Source organism: Trichomycterus rosablanca, unplaced genomic scaffold (genome assembly GCF_030014385.1).
Source record: "Trichomycterus rosablanca isolate fTriRos1 unplaced genomic scaffold, fTriRos1.hap1 scaffold_48, whole genome shotgun sequence".
Lineage (NCBI taxonomy): Eukaryota > Metazoa > Chordata > Actinopteri > Siluriformes > Trichomycteridae > Trichomycterus > Trichomycterus rosablanca.
The window spans coordinates 390,636-410,575 of record NW_026947247.1 but is presented as its reverse complement, the minus strand read 5'-3'; the positions used below and the strand labels follow the sequence as shown (position 1 = coordinate 410,575).

The 19,940-nt window shown below is 38.3% G+C and overlaps 1 protein-coding gene across 1 annotated transcript; it reads left to right on the top strand.

Moving 5' to 3' along the window:
* The first annotated feature begins 208 nt into the window (after positions 1 to 208).
* Positions 209 to 13,813, top strand: LOC134308121 (transcription factor atoh8-like). Its single transcript, XM_062990654.1, has 3 exons — positions 209 to 1,003; positions 7,791 to 7,982; positions 12,848 to 13,813. Exons 1-3 carry the CDS (start codon positions 356 to 358, stop codon positions 12,851 to 12,853), a joined length of 846 nt encoding a protein of 281 aa, XP_062846724.1. The 5' UTR covers positions 209 to 355; the 3' UTR covers positions 12,854 to 13,813.
* Positions 13,814 to 19,940: the final 6,127 nt, after the last annotated feature.

Here is a 19,940-nt window from a genome sequence, read left to right as displayed (position 1 = left end):
CGATTTTACATAAGTCACGGGCTACCTTAACTGTTAAAACGAAATACGCGTATGACACGCGAAATAGTTGTATGACACGCAGACTTTTATTTTGTCTGTTCATGAGGAGTCTGAAAAAGCCTAATTTAATTTTGGCCATCATCTTTCTTTGCAGGCTCGCTGAAAGTCTCGCCGAAAGTCTCGCCAGTAGGGGCTTATATGTGAACGCAGATGAGCTGTTGCACAGGCAATGATTCCTTGATTTTCGGAGCTTCGGAAACAACTGCAAACCGCAGCTTTCGCACGACCCTAATTTTCTTACTTCTTGACGCCGGCACTAGTACACTTTAAAGACAAATAAACGTGGACATCAAAGATGAAGATTCTTCATGTAACCTCAAACTACAGTAATTCAACAGACGCATGCAAAAATTTTAAACGAAAAGCTCGGCGTCGTCTTAAACTTTTGAGCGAGGAAAAGGGCATTCGCGACTCTAAAAATATTGTCGACTCGTTGGGACTTTTTGTGGATGCAGTTTATGAAAATGGGCGAGAAAAACAACTTCAGCCTTTTGATTCAACTGCATCGCGTGGAGAACACAGACGAAATTCGGACATAGTTAATACTATTGATACAAAAACACATAGCATGTCGACATTTCCTGGCAGTATCGCGAAAATACAGGCACAGTCCATTTTGGGGGCAACAGTTAAAGCCAGCGACACAACATCGTTACAGGCTACAATCTTTGACAATCAACAAGGGTTTCCAAAAATTTATTCGCCGCAGTCTTGTAGTGGGTTGTGCAAACGTTCAGAAAAGTCATTTTCCTCGAGCTCTCAGGTACCATACATCAGTAACAATGCTGAACCGACAGACTCATCTAGGAAACGACTGGGAGAGACGTCTGGAATCGTCAATGAGATCAAAGCAGTTCAACAGACACGAAGACTGTTGGCCAATGCTCGTGAACGGACCCGGGTGCACACGATTAGTGCAGCTTTTGAAGCTCTGCGAAAGCAGGTATTGAGATTTTTTTACTGACTGAAAAATCATTAGATGTAAGTCTATGTAGGTGATTGTGTGTGTTCAGGTTTTCAAACACACCATATGTGTGTCCAAGCAAGCATGCAGTTGGTGGCGTCAGAATACTTTTGGTCCTGCAGGTGAGTGTGTCTGTGGGCAAGAGTGCAGTTGGTACATGATCATGCAGGTGAGTGAGTGTTTGTGTGCAAGCATGTAGTTGGTGGTGTCCGAATACTTTTGGATATGCAGTTGATGGTGTCTTAATACTTTTGGTCATGCAGTTGGTGGCGTCCAAATATTTTTTGTCATGCAATTGGTGGCGTTCAAATACTTTTGGTCATGCAGTTGGTGGTGTCCAAATAGTTTTGTTCATGCAGTTGGTGGTGTCCGAATACTTTTGTTCATGCAGTTGGTGGTGTCCAAATACTTTTGCTTATTCAGTTAATTGTGTGTTCAGGCATGTATTTGGTGGAGGTGTAAATACTTTAAAATGGACTACATGCAGTTTGGTTGCTGTCTGGTAAATAAAATTCAAAGACTTGGGCATGGATGAAAATAACTGGGAGTGAATGGGAGAAACGAGTGATTTAAAAACAAAAAACAGAGGCGTGCAGGTCAGTATGGACTACAGTTCGTTCACTAGCACTGACAACGTTTTATAAATTACAATGTCCTAATACTTTTGGTCATGCAGTTGGTGGGAATGTTAATACTTATATTACTTATACTTCCTAATACTATACTTCAGGAAGGGTCACTATGGGGTCTGTACGAAAAGTGAGCTGTCTTGTGAGCTGCCTTGTTGTCTTACTGCCTATTTATAAGTCAGGTTATTCAAACGCACTACTAAAGACAGAAATTCTATCAGTTTTTGCTTACTAAGCTAACACAGTTAGCCTCATGCCATTCAAACCAATAGGATGCGGTGGCACAACGCACTAGCATGTCAACTAACATCTCCCTCCGTGTACCGAAAATGGTTAAATTAGCTGACAAGCCAGAATTTGCTAATAAATGACACTTGTGCAAATAAAAAATCAATGATAAATTATTTACGTTTAAAAATAACTGTTCGTTGCTCTGCATCCGTCCGCCATATTTGTTTTTTTTTTTTGTGAGAAAAGTTGTATTCTGTCAAAATACCGCTCAAATTTAAGGTACCTTACTAGGCAGCATTTTAAGCTATCTGAGAATTCGAACAGCCTTCTTCTCGGGAGCGCGCATAGAATGACGTAAAATGCTGTCTATGTAGACAGCTCACTAGGTTTTCAAACACACCATATGTGTGTCCAAGCAAGCATGCAGTTGGTGGCGTCGGAATACTTTTGGTCCTGCAGGTGAGTGTGTCTGTGGGCAAGAGTGCAGTTGGTACATGATCATGCAGGTGAGTGAGTGTTTGTGTGCAAGCATGTAGTTGGTGGTGTCCGAATATTTTTGGATATGCAGTTGATGGTGTCTTAATACTTTTGGTCATGCAGTTGGTGGCGTCCAAATATTTTTTGTCATGCAATTGGTGGCGTTCAAATACTTTTGGTCATGCAGTTGGCGGTGTCCGAATAGTTTTGTTCATGCTGTTGGCGGTGTCCAAATAGTTTTGTTCATGCAGTTGGTGGTGTCCGAATACTTTTGGTCATACAGTTCGTGGTGTCCAAATACTTTTGCTTATTCAGTTGGTGGCGTCTGAATACTTTTGGTTATGCAGTTGGTGGTGTCCAAATACTTTTTGTCATGTTCACTTAAATAAATGTACATTATTAAAAATCTCCTTCCTCTTAAAGCCTCTTTGAGCAGGCCAAAAAGGTGGAAATCAGATGGCGCTAAATCCGGACTATAAGCACTCTTTTAGTCTCTTAGACACGACCAATTACTATTGCTAAAACAACAAAGCTAGCACAGTACTATAGATCTATAGATAGATAGATAGATAGATAGATAGATAGACAGACAGACAGACAGACAGACAGACAGACATGCAACATTGTTAACCTCTGGAGAATTTCCAAGAGTGCCGACCACACAAGTTGGAGTGAGAATGTATTACCAAGATTCGGACAGGACACAAATGCAGTGTACTTATTTCAGCTATTGCACATGTAGGGTAATCTCTACAGGGGTTGGACAAAATAACTGAAACACCTGGTTTTAGACCACAATAATTTATTAGTATGGTGTAGGGCCTCCTTTTGCGGCCAATACAGCGTCAATTCGTCTTGGAAATGACATATACAAGTCCTGCACAGTGGTCAGAGGGATTTTAAGCCATTCTTCTTGCAGGATAGTGGCCAGGTCACTACGTGATGCTGGTGGAGGAAAACGTTTCCTGACTCGCTTCTCCAAAACACCCCAAAGTGGCTCAATAATATTTAGATCTGGTGACTGTGCAGGCCATGGGAGATGTTCAACTTCACTTTCATGTTCATCAAACCAATCTTTCACCAGTCTTGCTGTGTGTATTGGTGCATTGTCATCCTGATACACGGCACCGCCATTGGATGCACATGGTCCTCCAGAATGGTTCGGTAGTCCTTGGCAGTGACGCGCCCATCTAGCACAAGTATTGGGCCAAGGGAATGCCATGATATGGCAGCCCAAACCATCACTGATCCACCCCCATGCTTCACTCTGGGCATGCAACAGTCTGGGTGGTACGCTTCTTTGGGGCTTCTCCACACCGTAACTCTCCCGGATGTGGGGAAAACAGTAAAGGTGGACTCATCAGAGAACAATACATGTTTCACATTGTCCACAGCCCAAGATTTGCGCTCCTTGCACCATTGAAACTGACGTTTGGCATTGGCACGAGTGACCAAAGGTTTGGCTATAGCAGCCCGGCCGTGTATATTGACCCTGTGGAGCTCCCGATGGACAGTTCTGGTGGAAACAGGAGAGTTGAGGTGCACATTTAATTCTGCCGTGATTTGGGCAGCCGTGGTTTTATGTTTTTTGGATACAATCCGGGTTAGCACCCGAACATCCCTTTCAGACAGCTTCCTCTTGCGTCCACAGTTAATCCTGTTGGATGTGGTTTGTCCTTCTTGGTGGTATGCTGACATTACCCTGGATACCGTGGCTCTTGATACATCACAAAGACTTGCTGTCTTGGTCACAGATGCGCCAGCAAGACGTGCACCAACAATTTGTCCTCTTTTGAACTCTGGTATGTCACCCATAATGTTGTGTGCATTGCAATATTTTGAGCAAAACTGTGCTCTTACCCTGCTAATTGAACCTTCACACTCTGCTCTTACTGGTGCAATGTGCAATTAATGAAGATTGGCCACCAGACTGGTCCAATTTAGCCATGAAACCTCCCACACTAAAATGACAGGTGTTTCAGTTATTTTGTCCAACCCCTGTACATCGTTGCCACTGAATAAATGACCCACTCACACCCCACTCACTATCACTATCTCCTTTTTTATGTTTATAGCTAGATTGTTCTTTTTTGTTGCTCCAGTCTATAAAAGGTTTCCCCTCCTCTCTGTATCCCTTCCCCTTGTCATCCTGAATGGGACCCAAAAAAAGTTGACATCTGCATATTTTATAGTACTGAACCTGGCACAGCAGTCATGTGTCATCAGGGCAAATACGAAGGGCCTCAAGACACATCCCTGTAAAGAACCAGTTCTCAGTGACATGGTGGCTGATGTGTTATTGCCTACCCTACAAATTAAGGTCTGTCTGTAAGAAAGTCCAGTATCCAGTTACACTGGCAAGTAGGGCTGTCGCGCTAACCGCAATTTTGAAATATCGCGGTATAGACCAGCCAACCGCAGGGCATGCCAAGCAACCGCAACACCGCGGTGTTCACGTTTTTTCTTTCTTTCTTCTATTTTTTTTTGTTTATATTGTTGCAGGGTCCATCTTGTTATACTCTTACATTCGGGCGTAATAAATGTTAAATGAATTCATAATGAAAATGAGCTAAGAGCGTCATTTTCCCGCAACCTGTTCTCATGCGTTGCTGCTGAGGAATTATAGGCAAGTTTATTAATGATCAAATTGAGTTCACACTCAATAAATACTTGTAATTTAGACTATATTCAAACAGCCTTGGTGAACTAAAACACTTAATGACGGTTAATATGGCATTGCAGCCTGCAAATATTCTCTTTCTGGTCTTGCTGGAATGATTTAAATGTATTTTTTCGTTGAATAAAAATGTATTGAAACGAATAATAACTTGAAATGTAGTATATATTGTTATGTTAATTATACCTACTAAATAGATAGTTTGTCGCATTGTAAAGTCGCATGCAGGTACAGTACACGTGTATTAGTGTAACGAGCCCCATCAGAGAGAGTTTTAGTACCGAGGGGAACATCGCTACCCCACTCAAATTCTCTCTAAACCACATCAGATGAACGTGTTGGTTCTTCTAGCGCGCATAATAACGCAGGTTTAAACTCTTACAGACTTTATTATATTTCTTTTTTACCATATTTTGATTAGATGTGTATTTACAATATTTAGCCTAAACACTTTTTTTTTCCGTTTCACACTGTATATCTAGCCTAGGAGCTAAATTTAAACCTTTTTTTAATAGAGAAAAGACGCGCATCCCTGCTCTGTTCTGTATTTAACATTAAACACGCATTTCATTGGTCTTAAAGCTGTCTCATCTTTGTCATTATAAAGCAATAATATACCGAATCATAGCCTAACAATAAAGCTTGTTTATATAGCTCTAAAATGCAGATTAATTAAGTAATTTTCAAAAACAAAAAAAAATGGCGATATTACCGCATACCGCGATATTGAGACAGGTTGAATATCGCAAGGGGAAATTCTTTCACCGCGACAGCCCTACTGGCAAGTACCCAGTTTGACAACCAGATGCTGTGTGATTATTGTATAAAACACTGATCTGAATTCAACAAACATCATCCATACAAATATATTACTGTTCATTAGATGTTCCACGCTTAGATGGAGTGAATAAGGCATCCTCATTGGAGTGATTTGGGCAGTAGGCAAACTGCAGCAGGTCAAGTGAAGGTGGAAGAATGTAATATCTTTGATGAGCCTTTCAAAGCAGTTAATTATAATGTACCCAAACTGCAAGTCTCTGATGGTGTGATAATGAAACACCTGCATAACGCACAAACATGGCTTGCTCAGTATACACAGGAGGTTTGCCTACAAGAAGTAGCTTAGTAAAATACAACCAAAAAAGTTGGGAGAGGAGCTAAAATTTTAATAAAAACAGAAAGCAAGATTTGCAAATCTGTTTTGACCTGCATTCAGTTGAAAAACCATTACAATTTAATGACTGCAACACATTCCAAAAAATTTGGGACACTTGTCTAAGTCTTTTACATCCGCTTTCCATTTAACATTCTGTAATTGTTGGGAACTGAGAACATCAGTTGTTGGGTTTTTGTGGATTCTTCATTCTTGTTTGATAACACTTTAACTGCTCAGTAGTCTGTAATCCTTGTTGTCATATTTTGTGGTTTTGTGGTCAGTTTTAACTACAGTACTTACACCAGTCAACTACAACATTAAAACCATCAACAGGTGAAGTGAATAACATTATATACTAGACAGCAAGTGAACAGTTAGTTCTTGTTATGTTGGGAGCAGAAAAAATGGTCAAGCGTAGGAATCTAAGTGACTTAGACAAATTGTGATGGTGATAATGGTGAACTGTTGATAATGTTATGGACACTCAAGCAGAGACTAGGTGTCAAAACACAGTGCATTGCAGCTTGCTGTCTGTGGGGCTGCATAGCTCTTAATGTGCCTAGGATGGGCATATGAGCATCAGCTGGTCCATGGAGTGATTAAAGAATTTGGTCTGATGAATTACATTTTCTTTTACGTTCAAGGTGTTCAGAACACCACAGGACACCTGTTTTGTGGAGTCCATGTTTTGAAGGGTCAGAGCTGTTTTGGCAGCACAAGGTGGACCTACACAATAAGGCAGGTACTACCATAAGCTGCCATAACTGCTACCAATTGATTCTGATAACTGGAAGTCTTATCTTGCTGTTGTGAAACTCTGACCCACTGTTTTCTGCAGAATTGTTTTTAATTTGGTGACACTGTAGAGAGTTTTATACATAAACTGCCCATTGGGTTTAGGCTAGGACTGGTTTTTTTAGCGATTCAGTTGTTGTGCTTAGCTATTAAAATAACTGGTGATACACAGTGGTAAACTTAACTTTTTACGTATTTTCATTCATAGCATTTAGCAGATGCTTTTTAATCCAAAGCAACTTACAGAAGTGACTGAATACAACATTATTAATTGAGGGTTAAGGACTTTACTTATCTGCCAAACAGTGGTAACTTGCCAGTGGTGGGTCTTAAACCTTTGACCCTCTGATATCTAGTCCAGTGCCTAAACAACTGAGCTACCACTCTAGGATTTTTTTGAAAAATCTTTCTTCTACCCAAAAAAAACCTTTTTGTTTGTGTTTGTTTTTTTATATGGTTGTTTATGAAATGTAAATTTTTTAAGAATTTATGATGTAGCCAGTATTGCATGGCAGTTCAGAGTCTTATGTGTGCAGTAAATAATTATTGTTTCCTGCAAGGTTAAAGTTTGCAAAGTATAACGCCTGAAAATAATTTTCAAAATAATTCTACAAGCTTAAATAGAGCCTAAATAATCACAGTTTGTGATTACAATTGTGGGCAGGCGATTATTTAATAATCTTATTATTTAATTATTATTATTTAATAATTATTATTTAATAATCTTGACAGGCCTACTCATTGTGTTAATCTAGTACTGACTGTCTAGACTGTATCATTATACAAACTGTGTTTTTACAGGTGCCTTGTTATTCCTATGGGCAGAAGCTCTCAAAGCTGGCTATATTAAGAATTGCATGCAACTATATTCTGTCCCTGGCTCAACTTGCAGATCTGGATTATTCACCAGACCACAGCAACATAAGCTTCAAAGAGTGTGTTGAGCAGTGCACCAGAACCCTCCAGGCTGAGGGGCGCTCCAAGAAACGAAAGGTAAATATATGTGAGCATCAACAATTTGCAGAATATAGCACGCATACATGTAGCTTATTTTTTGAATAATCATTGGGTGTGTAAGTGGAAATAATACTTTTATAATAATTTTATTTCTTTGTAAAAGCAAAATGCAGTCTACAGTTGTATGCTTTTACAAGTTTGGTGTGGAGTTACTCCAGGGGACACCTTTATGGTGAATTGTAACATTGATTGTGAACTGACCTCACTAATACTCTTGACTGCATGCGCACAAATTATTTTTTTTATACAGACACCATTTCTGGAAAAGGTTTGTAAAATGCAATAAAAAAAAAAAATTTTGATTTGTTAATATTCCTGAATGTTTATTTAACTACAAATAAGTAAAAATAAATTATTGTATTGTTTTGGCTGACTAAATTGATTTTGTTTTGCAAATATAAATTTATGCCAGTATCACACAAAAATACTGGATAAATATGAGTGAAAAATGGATAAAATATTCATGTTTTAAAACATTCCACAACAAGCAAGTAAATTGGTAAAAGGTTTGGGTATCATGATTGGGTGTTTAAGGAGGCTCCACCTCAATCTTTGCAAGGAACGGTGGGTTCTAACTTAGAATTTGTGCAAAAATGAGAATTGAGTAAGAGAGTTGTAAACTTGTTTACAATTTAAAAAGAACAATAATTATATATACAATTAAAAAACTTTTTTTAGTGCAAATAATGCTTGATCATCATAGCAAAGAAAATTGTTTCTCCATAGCTCAGTCACTGCTCATTACTAGTCCTACAGGTATTTAGAGATGTTTAAGATACATATATACATACACAGTATATATGTGTGTAAAAGTTTAATTTTCAGGAAAATGATTTTTGACACCTTTTACATACAATTAAAAAAGGGCTTTATTTAATGCAGATCAATAAACTTTTTTTTTCTCCAGACCTAATGAGACCCTCGCTGTCAAAAAACTTGCACTGGATTCTAGCTTCACAAAAGCTCTGTTTTACTTAGACTTTTTTGGTATTATCGAGTTATTACCACTTGTGTAAGATACTACAGAGAAATTTTGAAGATAGTTCTTATGTGGCTTTGTGATTCTTATCAGACAGCTGTAATTCAACAGTTTTTTTCTAATCTTTTACTGATTTTTTTTTTTTAGATTATAGTACCCACCTCCTCCCCCTTTCCTCTACAATTTATACAACATGTAAAATAAATGCGCTGCCCAGCACAAAGCAGGAGCCCCTCTGAACTATTCTCAGACTTCCCTTTTCCCTCCTTCACAGTCTAATAATCACTTTTACTGCAGTTAAAGATGTTGCATGCACTAGTAAAGTAAGATATTTATTCTACAGGGCTGGCTGTGATGTTCAATAAATGAACCCGGTTACTTTAGCAACCAGTGTGGCAATTAGTTTTGATATGCATGTTGGGTTTTTGTTTATTCAAGAAATTAAATTACTAAAAAAAAAAAAAAAAAAAAAAAAAAAACATCCTGTTTTTACCCAAGTGCACCTACTTAAAGCAAGGGATTACACTGAACATGTTTTTTTATTCTTATTCTGTACTTGTACTAGAAAAATTTTTGTCTATTTTCTGGAGAAATGTAGAAAAAGAGATAGTTGGTTTTTAATACTGACCACATGCTTAATTTTCTTAACTTCTTTTGGCCAAAGTTTTAACACTGACTGAAGTACTGTTGAATAGCGTTCTTTCCAGGGTATTCCATCTTTGCTCCCAGTGTTTCCTATTGGAGCCAAGCCCGCTGCGACCCTGACCAGAAGTAGTTGATAAAAATGAAATATAATATACCTTACCATGTGTAAATATAATCAAGAAGCACACAGTCTTCGTTTATACATTTGCAAGAATTTTGATTGTTTTGCTCCATGTCTGAGGCAGTATGTTTATAGTGCATTCAGAAGGAAACTCTAAAAGGCTTTCCTCCCCCTCCTGCCAGCAGGCCCAGACACCAGATGTTTTAAATGCTAGCTGAGGAGTCCTTCTGGCGCCACTCATGGGCAGAGGGAGGGTAAAGACACGCGAGCTGGAACTAGGAGATATCACTCACAGCAGGAATTGGCACATTCCCTAGTGCAGCCTTGGCTGGCTCCCCAGTTCTTTCCTAGGCCATCTGTTCTGAGAAAAAAAATCGTATCACTCTTTCACAATACAACGTTTAGAAGCAACTGTTGCAGAAAATGAGCTAGAAAAGCAGGGGTGTTTGGGGGCTTAATAGAAACCTGTCAGGGTTTTAGTGTTTTTGTTGAATAACTCAGGCATAAGAAATTTGATTTTTTGTTTATAACTAAAGCATATATAAATGCTGTCTTAGGGACATTTTCTGTTTCCATTACCCTCTAAAACTTATTGTTTTTAAGTACAATCTAAAGAAAATAATTAAAAAAATATAGAATAAACAAAATGTTGCTGCTAGGTGTTAATAGTTGCTTTCTGTCACACACAAATGGTAAACCTTTAAATACTTAAATTGTTTAATTACTTATGTAAAATGAATGTCATTAAAAATTGCAGATTTTGCATTAATTACAAAATCATTTTACTAACAATCCAGCATATTTACTACAGTCACAAGGTACAGAGCTACTTTTAGTAAAAGAAGTGTTCTCATAAACGGCCCCACAACTAATAATCTTCCCATTGCTGTCCAGGATTCAGATACAGTCTTAAACTTCAAGTTCGAATTAAAAACGTACTTAGTCACTCTGGCTTTTGATCAGTCTTTCCAAGATGGTGCCACTGTATCTGGACACTGTTCTGATCATGCTGCTTAGACTGTGTTTTTATTCGCTTTTTTGTCTTGTACTACTTTTTGTCCTTTTGCACAATTATCATCTGTACTGATCACATACTTGAAATAAATTTATACACTGGAAATCATTACACTCATCTATTTTGCAATATTTTTTTTTTCACTGAATGTGGCCATCTGAGGTACTTTGATGCAGAGGTGAACAGTGTCAACATGAGAGCTCACCTATGCATTGAAACAGAAAAAATCAAGGAAAACATGCTGGGGTTTACAACAGAGTACACAGTTCTCCATATCCAATTTTTAGAGTCAGAAAAGGTTTCAGCGGGACAGCAGGGACTGTAACATCCTCTGTCTGTATGAAACGTGGCTGACCCTACCTGTACCACACCTAGCTGTAATAATGTCTGAAAACTTCTGTGTTATGTGGATGGACAATGGCCAGTAAATCCAGAGGTGGAGGGGTTTGTTTCCTTGTTACCACAGAAACATTACCACTCGTCACGTTTCTCCTTGTCTCACCTGAAGCATCCGATGATAATGTGCCGTCTGTTGTGCCGATCATTGCCATTGCTCTATATGTCTCACCTCATGCTGACACAGGTATAGCTCTGTCTAAGCTGATAAGACCGTGGTTCTGGGCTTAATCTCCAACAATAATGAAGCTGCCAACCTTGATTAGGTGGAGAATTCTGGTAACATCAGCAAAACCAAGAAACTTGTACCACAGTGGAGAAAGTGAGTAGTTTTAGGTACCTTAAAGTACACATCTTTAGGGACCTAACCTGGACTTAGCATATCCAAGCTCAGGTGAAAAAGCTGGACAATGGTTAGACCACAGCTGAGGAATTTCAGGGTCTCCCCAACAACCTACAAAACCTTCTATACTGGGGCCATAGAAAGTAAACTAACTTGGTACATTTCAGTGGAGTATGGTCAATGTTTTGTTTAAGACCTCAAAGCACTGCAGAGAAGTCAGGGTTGTTCTTCCTTCTCTGCACAATAATTTTGTGCTAATACTTTCCCCAAGCTTTGTCTAGGGCAGAGGTAGACAGTCCTGGTCATTTAGGGCATAGTCAGATGACCCAGAATATCTCGTAAAAACATGCCAGTAGGTGGGACAAACCATGAGAGCACCAGACCACCAGGTTTACAAAGGAAATTGATGCCAAGTTTACGAATGCCATGTTGATGACATTAATTAAATTAATGCCCTTCTTTCCCAGTAGTAGCATGTAAAGTGTAGATAATTGAGGTCCCAACATAAACCTCTGTGGAACATCTTGGAACACTTAGAGACAATTGTTAACAAATTGTTAATAATTAGTTAAATAGGAGTTAAACCAGTGCAAAGGCTCCACAAAGTTGAATCAGTTCATCTGGACACAAGTTTGTTGTAGAGATACGTTTCGTCACTCAATCCGAATGACTTCTTCAGTCTGTATCTCTACAACAAACTTGTGTCCAGATGAACTGATTCAACTTTGTGGATTTGTGTACCTGGATTATTGAGCATGCGTCAACAGTGCAAAGGCTCTTAACAGAACAAGAGTAGAGATGCATCCATCATAAGAGGACATTAATAGATCATTAACTGTGGTTGGGTCTGAATCCCGATCTAAATGTTTTATAAATACCATCTCTGTTCAGATAAGATAAGGTTTGATATCAGTCCGTATTTAGACTAGGTTTTTTAATCAGGGGTTTAATAACTGCACATTTAAATTTAGGAACATATCGAAGTCAGTACTGTGAAAATGTAATTCCAATTTATGGTTCCAATTTATTAAACTACTTTTAATAATAGACAAAGATAATAAGATAAAGATAATAGGTAAACCAAAAGTGATTTTTAAATGATTATTTCATTTATTTAAAGAAAAATGCTGTTTACCCTACCTGGACCTATGATGCATGCTTATTGCAGAAGGTCAGAGAAGAACTGCATGCCTCATTTGCCTCAGTTAAGGTCAATGTACAGGATTTTACAATACACTACTGTCCAAATTGGCATTCATGGAAGAGTTGTAAGCCTTTTAAAGTAATGCAATTTGTATGTAAGCTAACTTGCATGTTTTTTTTTTGTTTTGTTTTTTTGCAGGAGTGAAGACTGCCTTTGACAAAAGAAGACTTTCAAATAATTTCATTATTATTAAAGCAATGATTTTTATGTAAACACTAATTACATTTTATTAAAAGTATTAGAGCAAGCTTTCAAATCTTGTCAAAGCAGCATGCTGTACCGTTACTTAAAATAAGGCTTTTAGAAGTAATTCTGCATAGATCAGATTTGGTTAAACCTTCTTAAGAATATAAAAAAAACACCCAAAATACTATTATAGTTTTTAAAATTTTATCATTTTAAATATTGTAATGTTCATTATTTCAGACTTCAGACATTGCTGTGTACATTGCAAAATGAAGAGTAAATTGCAATATATTGTTTTAAGGTGTGCTTTAAAGTGTATGCTTTTAATGCATTCAATTATATCTTTTTGCATTTGCCTTTTGACTTTTAAGTTAATATACTGTAAGGTGTTTATTGTATGTTTAATGCATAGAGAAAACTCATCTAGAACATTTAGCTTCTATTCATAAATAAATAATTATTAATGAAATAGTTTGGTAAAAAATATATTATGTGAATACATTTGTGATTATGCTTAAAATCAAATGTGTACCCAACACTATAACAATCTGACAGGCTGGATTTAAACATATACAAATCTGGGCATTTATACCTGTTTGTTCATTTTGTGTTGGAAAGTAAAGGGTTGGACTAAAAAAGCCTGCCCTCTGCTGGCAGTAGAATAAACGGGGACAGTCTGTACGTGACAAAGGTCCAGAGCAATTCAATTCAATGTGAGACCAATTTTAAATGACAGTAAAAATGACCAGTCACATCTTCCCTTTAAATGGTCAGGGCAGGCTATGTATAGAATATTCTATCAACTTTTCCTAGTTATTTTGCCTTTGTTCAAACTTTTTGAAAGTGTTCTGCAGGCATTCAATGAAGACATTGAAAATCTTTCTTTCTGTCAGTTAAATAAATATTCACACAAAATTATTGTTGAAACTGTGGTTCTTCTTATTAAAAGCATTTAGCTTGTTACAAAATGTAATTCAGACCAAGCAACCGAACTTGCACAATGGTGGGGAATTATTTAGTCATTTCGAACAATATGTGTTTTAGACAAGATGCATTAAAGGAGTATTTATGTTAGTAGTTTGAGATTGTTTAACTGAAATGTCAGTAGCTGAAATGTCAAACTGCAAACACTACTGAAAGTCGTAGTGACTACCCCATGTCCCACTGCTTTTGTTGTGGTGAAGAAAAATGAGTTTAATGCTTTAACCATGTACAGCACAGTATACAGTTTATCCTTCAAAACACTATCACAGCCTGGTAAAAAAGGTACAGCAACGCTTGCGTCAGCTGAGAATTCAAAATCTCCAAAGCACTGGAAAAAAAAAAAAAGCTTTTTCACTGCAATAACTGAGTCTGTTCCTTCTGGGAACATCACTGCCTGGTAAGGAAGCTGCTCCTTATACAGGGTGGGGCATAAAAATCTTCCACATTTTGAATGAATCTACCAAAAGAACCCAACTATCTAGAAAAAAAAATGCTTATATTTCTGAAAAGTACATAAAAAACAGTTTTGTTTTAATGGGTTTTAAAAATTATATCAGACAAATGGCGGCCGTTGTTGGCAATACATTGATGGAGTCGTTCCCGGAAGTTCTCCAAGACTCTCCGTGTCATCTCAGGTGGTATTGCGTCGATTTCCTCTCGGATCCTTTCCTTCAAATCCTCAAGAGTTCGAGGACGATGTCGGAAAATCTTTTCCTTTAGGTATCCTCAAAGGAAAAAGTCACAAGGGCTTAAATCTGGTGACCTTGCCGGCCACCCCACGTCTCCCCTTAAAGAGATCAAATGCCCAGGAAACATTTCCCTCAACACTCCAAGCGAACGTCGTGCTGTGTGAGCTGTGGCCCCATCCTGCTGAAACCATACATGTTCTGTATCCAAGTCATCCAGTTTCGGGCGCAGAAAGTTCTCCAACATTTCAACAAAATGGTAGAGCCTAGCCTACCGAATGAAACCTGTCCCGCCTCTCTACTGCCACTACAGCCCATACGGTGCCCACTCCAAATGTGGGAGATCTTTATGCCCCACCCTGTATAACAGAAAGGCCCTCCACATAGTAATCCAATGCGCATGACCAGGACAGGAATGCCCTCAGGCAGGTCATCAGCAAAGCAGATCAGGGACATTCTCCACTCAAACGCCTCTACTTCATCAGAGCCAGGACTGCAAGCCTAAGAGGGAGCTTCTTTCCCCAGGCCATATGAATAATAAACAGTTAAAATGCTCATAGTATACATTCTTTAAGCGCACACAAATACATTTACACATTCTTCCTCTATTTTGCTCCACCCAGTGACTGGGAGACCTAACCCTCCTCTAATTAGTTGTAAAACCCTTGTATTTACATCTTAGACCACCAGAAGCAGTGTTTTTTTTTTTTTTTTTTTTGCAGTGTTCTGACTAATGACAGCTGAAATCAATAAAAGGAAGTTATAGACATAACTTTATATTAGTGTGGAAACAGGTCATTAATTAGGATTAGAATCATTTGTGACTGGCATGGAGTGTATGGCATTAGGAAGCAACATTAAGTCTGTGTAATTTTAGAAAACAAAGCTTTATGCTGAGAAATGTTCAAAAACGTCAGTTTATGTTAATTCCAAAAAACACACAAACAGCCAGTCGGTGACAATTTTAAAAGAGTTTTTCCTTGCCCCTGTTGCCCTCGGTTTGCTCAAAGGGGAGTTTTTGATCCTGGATTTTGTAAAGATAATTTTTGTAAATAAAATGTCTATTGCCGTAATGACAGGGATGGGCAAGGGTCCTGACCATAAAAGAGGAGGTCCATGAGAAGGACCCAGTGCATGTTCAGAGTTACTGCTGACTAGCTACGTGTCCGACACAGAGTGAGGATGTGGAAAGGGCGACGATGGGAAGTCAGCACCAATTCCATATCCAGTTTCAGAGCTTAGATTTGTTTAAACCATTGGAAAGGGACAAGAGCATCAATGGTTAAGATTTCTTGGGAACAACTGAACTAAAGTATTTTGTTTTGAGGATAATATTTCCAGTAATACAAAATCATTAATAAGCCAATCTGGCAAATTATTAATTTGCATGTCCTTCTTTTCTCTGCGTGTGTTCTTGCAGATAAGCAGGTTTCCACTCATCTCCCAAACATATGCATAAAATATGTGGAATTAACAAAGCTAAAATAAAAGAATACAATCAGTGTGTCCTTTCAGGTAATATGTTTTGATCTTAAATAAAAATGCTTGAATAAACAAGTTTGTCTTGTCAAATCTAATTCAGTGTACAAAAGCACAGCTGATTCACTATGCAACCAACTTAGCTCATGGCCCAGAGTGCAACCCAAGCAGCAACTTAAAATGTGCTTGCAGTGGATTCACACACTGCATTGTGGATTTGATTTTGAATGGATATAATTGGCATTTCCAATCTACACTTTTCATTATCAGAACCAGCTTTATTTGTAAGTATGAATGCACTTACTAGGAATTTGTTTCCAGCTGTTGTTAGCTCTCTACAAGATACAGACAATGCAGTATACAAAATGTAAGCAGACAATGTACAAATTATAATATGCTAGTAAAATGTGCACATACAGTGGTATCTAGTAACTCGACATCCCCTGAACTAGAAATCTTTGAAACTTGACTCTCTTCCTCGAGAAATTTGTACCCTAAAACTCGACGTTTCCCTTCGTGTGCACTTGGCTTGATTGGTGGGATAAAACATCATCAAAGTGCAAATATTAGGCGATTATGCATTTGTGTGGAATAACTGTCAAATTCACTCTGAAAGCTCCACATTTATCTGTGTTTAGTTGGATTTTCTTTCACTTTTAAACTTGGGTTACAGCTCGGGTCGCTGAGAAATTGTGAGAATCAGCTTTTCCGCTTATCGTTAAAAAAAAGCTTATGTGACAATGTATTAAAAGAATGATTTAGGGACACTAAACCCCTATTAATTATTACTGCCCATAAGTTCTCTCCACAAAAGAAATTCCTCACTCATTGCTTTAGTACAATAAATCACATTAAGCTTTATGCATCGCCACTCTTATAGGAAATAACGTCACAGCCAGCGCAAAAGCAGTTTTGCAGCTTCTCATGTGAATGCGCCCTTACTGAACTTGCTAAGGAATACGGTATTCCAAGATCAAGCACCTCCTTGATTAAAAAAGCATACGGAAACAATAAAGTAGTAAAGGTAAAGTGCAGGTTTTATTGTATTTTTTTGTTAATTTTGAACTTTTTCCATTTTATTTTAGTGTTTTTTTTTTTGTTGCAATTTTCCCCCAAATTTTCTTCCAATCAAGTCGTATCCAATCACCCTGACTGCATTACGCAATCCTCCACTGCTGACTAAGGAGCGCCGCAACTGACACACGCCCCCTCCGACACGTGTGCAGTACTGACTGCATCTTTTAGGTGAAAGGCACGAGGTGAGTTCATATGCGGATCAGCTTTGGGTATAGAGAGCCACACCCTGATTAACGCATTATTCCTCAACTCTGTGAAGGCGTCATCAATGAACAAGTAGAGGCCGTAATTGCACCAATCATGAGGAGTCCCTGGTCCGGCTTCCCACCCTGTATGAACAACAGTCGATCTTTGTTCATGTAGGCGCCCAGCCCAGCCAGATGGCAGGGCTGAGATTTGAAACGACGTGTTAGAAATCTCAGCTCTGGTGTGCTAGCATGTTTACCACTGCGCCACCTGAGCGCCTTATTTCAGTTTTTTTTATATTATATTTGTACATTTTCAGTGTGTAAGTGTCAAAAACAACCCCATTATTTTACATTTGCCTTAAATATATGCAGTACCATGGAACGCATCAACAGGTTTCCCAAACATCCTTATGGAAAAAAGACATTGTAACTCAAGGTTTCAAGGTACCACTGTACAAACAGTGTCATTATCATCTTTTCAGATCTGAGAATGTGTTTTTTTTTTTATCTTGCCAAAGCTGTTTAGCAAACTCCAGGCAGGCTGTCATTTGCTGCTTACTCAACATTGGCTTGTCTCCTCAACATCTTGTCTCCACTTGTCTATAAAGGCCTGATTCATGGAGTGATGCAAGAGTTAGTTCTCCCATCTCTGCAGAGGACTTCTAAAGCTTTTCCATCAATTCAAATTGCAACAGGTAGACTAAGATATTCTTTAAAAACAAGTTTTCACTTTATTTCTATGGCTAAATTAGGACAGATGTATGGGTAAAATGGCAAATATCCATTTAAAATTAAATTAACTTCTAAAAACATGCAAAATGGGGTATGATCTAAATCCACTGTATATTACATTTTGTATAAAATGTGCAAAAATATATACGAATGAGACATGGGGGCTTTTTATGGCACTGTATACACTGATGAACCAAAACATGACAACCTAGCCGCTCAGTTGGCGCAGCAGTAAAATACGCAGAGCTGGGTCACTGATACATCGTATCGAATCTCAGCTCTGCCTTCCGGCTGGGCTGGGCAGCTTCATGAACAATGATTGGCTGTTGTTCATAGGGGTGGGACAAGCCGGACCAGGGTTCCTCATAACTGGTGCAATTACGACCTCTGCTGGCTGATTAATGGCGCCTGAGCAGAGTTGCTGATCAGGGTGTGGCTCTCCTGCAGGTGTTGGAGGGGGCATGTGTCAGTTGCAAAGCTCCTCAGTCAGCGGTGGAGGGTTGTATCGGTATAGGTGAAGCGTAACGCAATCAGGGTAATTAAAAATGACTAGATTAGGGGAGAAAACTGGGGGAAAAAATTTGAGAAAAAAGGGGGAAAAAATACATAACCAGCATGGCATGGCATTATCTGAACCTAACCATTGGGGTACACATATTAGTAATGCCAGTAATCACTGTCCAATTGCAATTCTTTGTGGCATGGCTGTTTCAGAATAGACTTAAGCAATTTCTTTTTATTATTTCTGAAAAGTCTTCACTGCTGACTGCGAGGACCTAATCCATGTTGCCATGTTGTCAAAAATCAACTTTAAAAAGCACATAGTTGCCTGTAACTAAAAAAGAAATCGAACAAGTTGAGGATGGTTTAATGTCACAAAAAACATTTCATCTGCATGAATTAAATTACAGTTACAAGTAATTACATCTGTCTGGTTTCTCAGCCATGCGCCTCAGCATTGTGATAGAACAGGGATTACTTTTTATTGTGGCATCGCACAATACTGCACTGGACTGAAATACAATGGTTGTATTTGCTTGCGTTTTGTTTTGACAAATTCAAAGCACCACAGTGAAATGTAATACATCTGCGAGCTCACTGCATTTCAAGCTGATTTGTATTTTAAAATTTAGCATTTCATTTTTTTAAATGCAAACCTAGATGTATTGTTTTTCTGTTACATTAAATAAATGCAGGGGATCTTTTACTTTTCAATTCTGTACAATTTTACACAAATTTAGAATTTTGTTTTTAAATGCAAATCATAGTGCATTGTTTTTATAAACATGACCCGTATTGCATTTCATATTTTTCCACTGTAATGATTTCATATTAATTTGGCACTGATTCATTTACATTTTCTGCATTTAGCAGACACTCTTATCCAGAGCGACTTACAGAAGTGCTTCCATAGTAAATATTTCATTTCTCAAGTTTTAGTAAACAACAGTTGAAGAACACAAATCTGCTGAAACCTGTTAGAACCAAAGTGTATTTTTTTTTTTTTGGAAATGAAAAAAAATGTTAGTAAATAAGTACAAGTCAGCTTAAGTGCTTAGTAAAAAGGTGGGTTTTTAATCGTTTTTTAACAGCAAAAGACTCAGATGTTCGGACAGACAGAGGAAGTTCATTCCACCACTTGGGTGCTAGAACAGAGAAGAGCCTTGATGCTTGTCTTCCTTTAGTCCTGGGTGGAGGCTCAAGTCGAGCGAGACTAGTGGCTCGGAGGTTGCGTGGTACAGAGCGGGGTTTGATTAGACCGCGAAGGTAGCTTGGGGCTGGTCCATTTTTGGCTTTGTAGGCGAGCATCAGTGTTTTAAACTGAATGCGTGCAGCTACAGGAAGCCAGTGAAGAGAACGCAGCAGTGGGGTGATGTGGCAGTGTTTGGGCTGGTTAAA

What these genes read in the sequence shown, in the direction of transcription:
- LOC134308121 (XM_062990654.1), top strand. Translation starts at nt 356, where the DNA reads ATGAAGATTCTTCATGTAACCTCAAACTACAGTAATTCAACAGACGCA. An exon ending in TTGAAGCTCTGCGAAAGCAG is followed by an intron (nt 1,004 to 7,790) that starts GTATTGAGATTT and finishes GTGTTTTTACAG; the next exon opens with GTGCCTTGTTATTCCTATGG.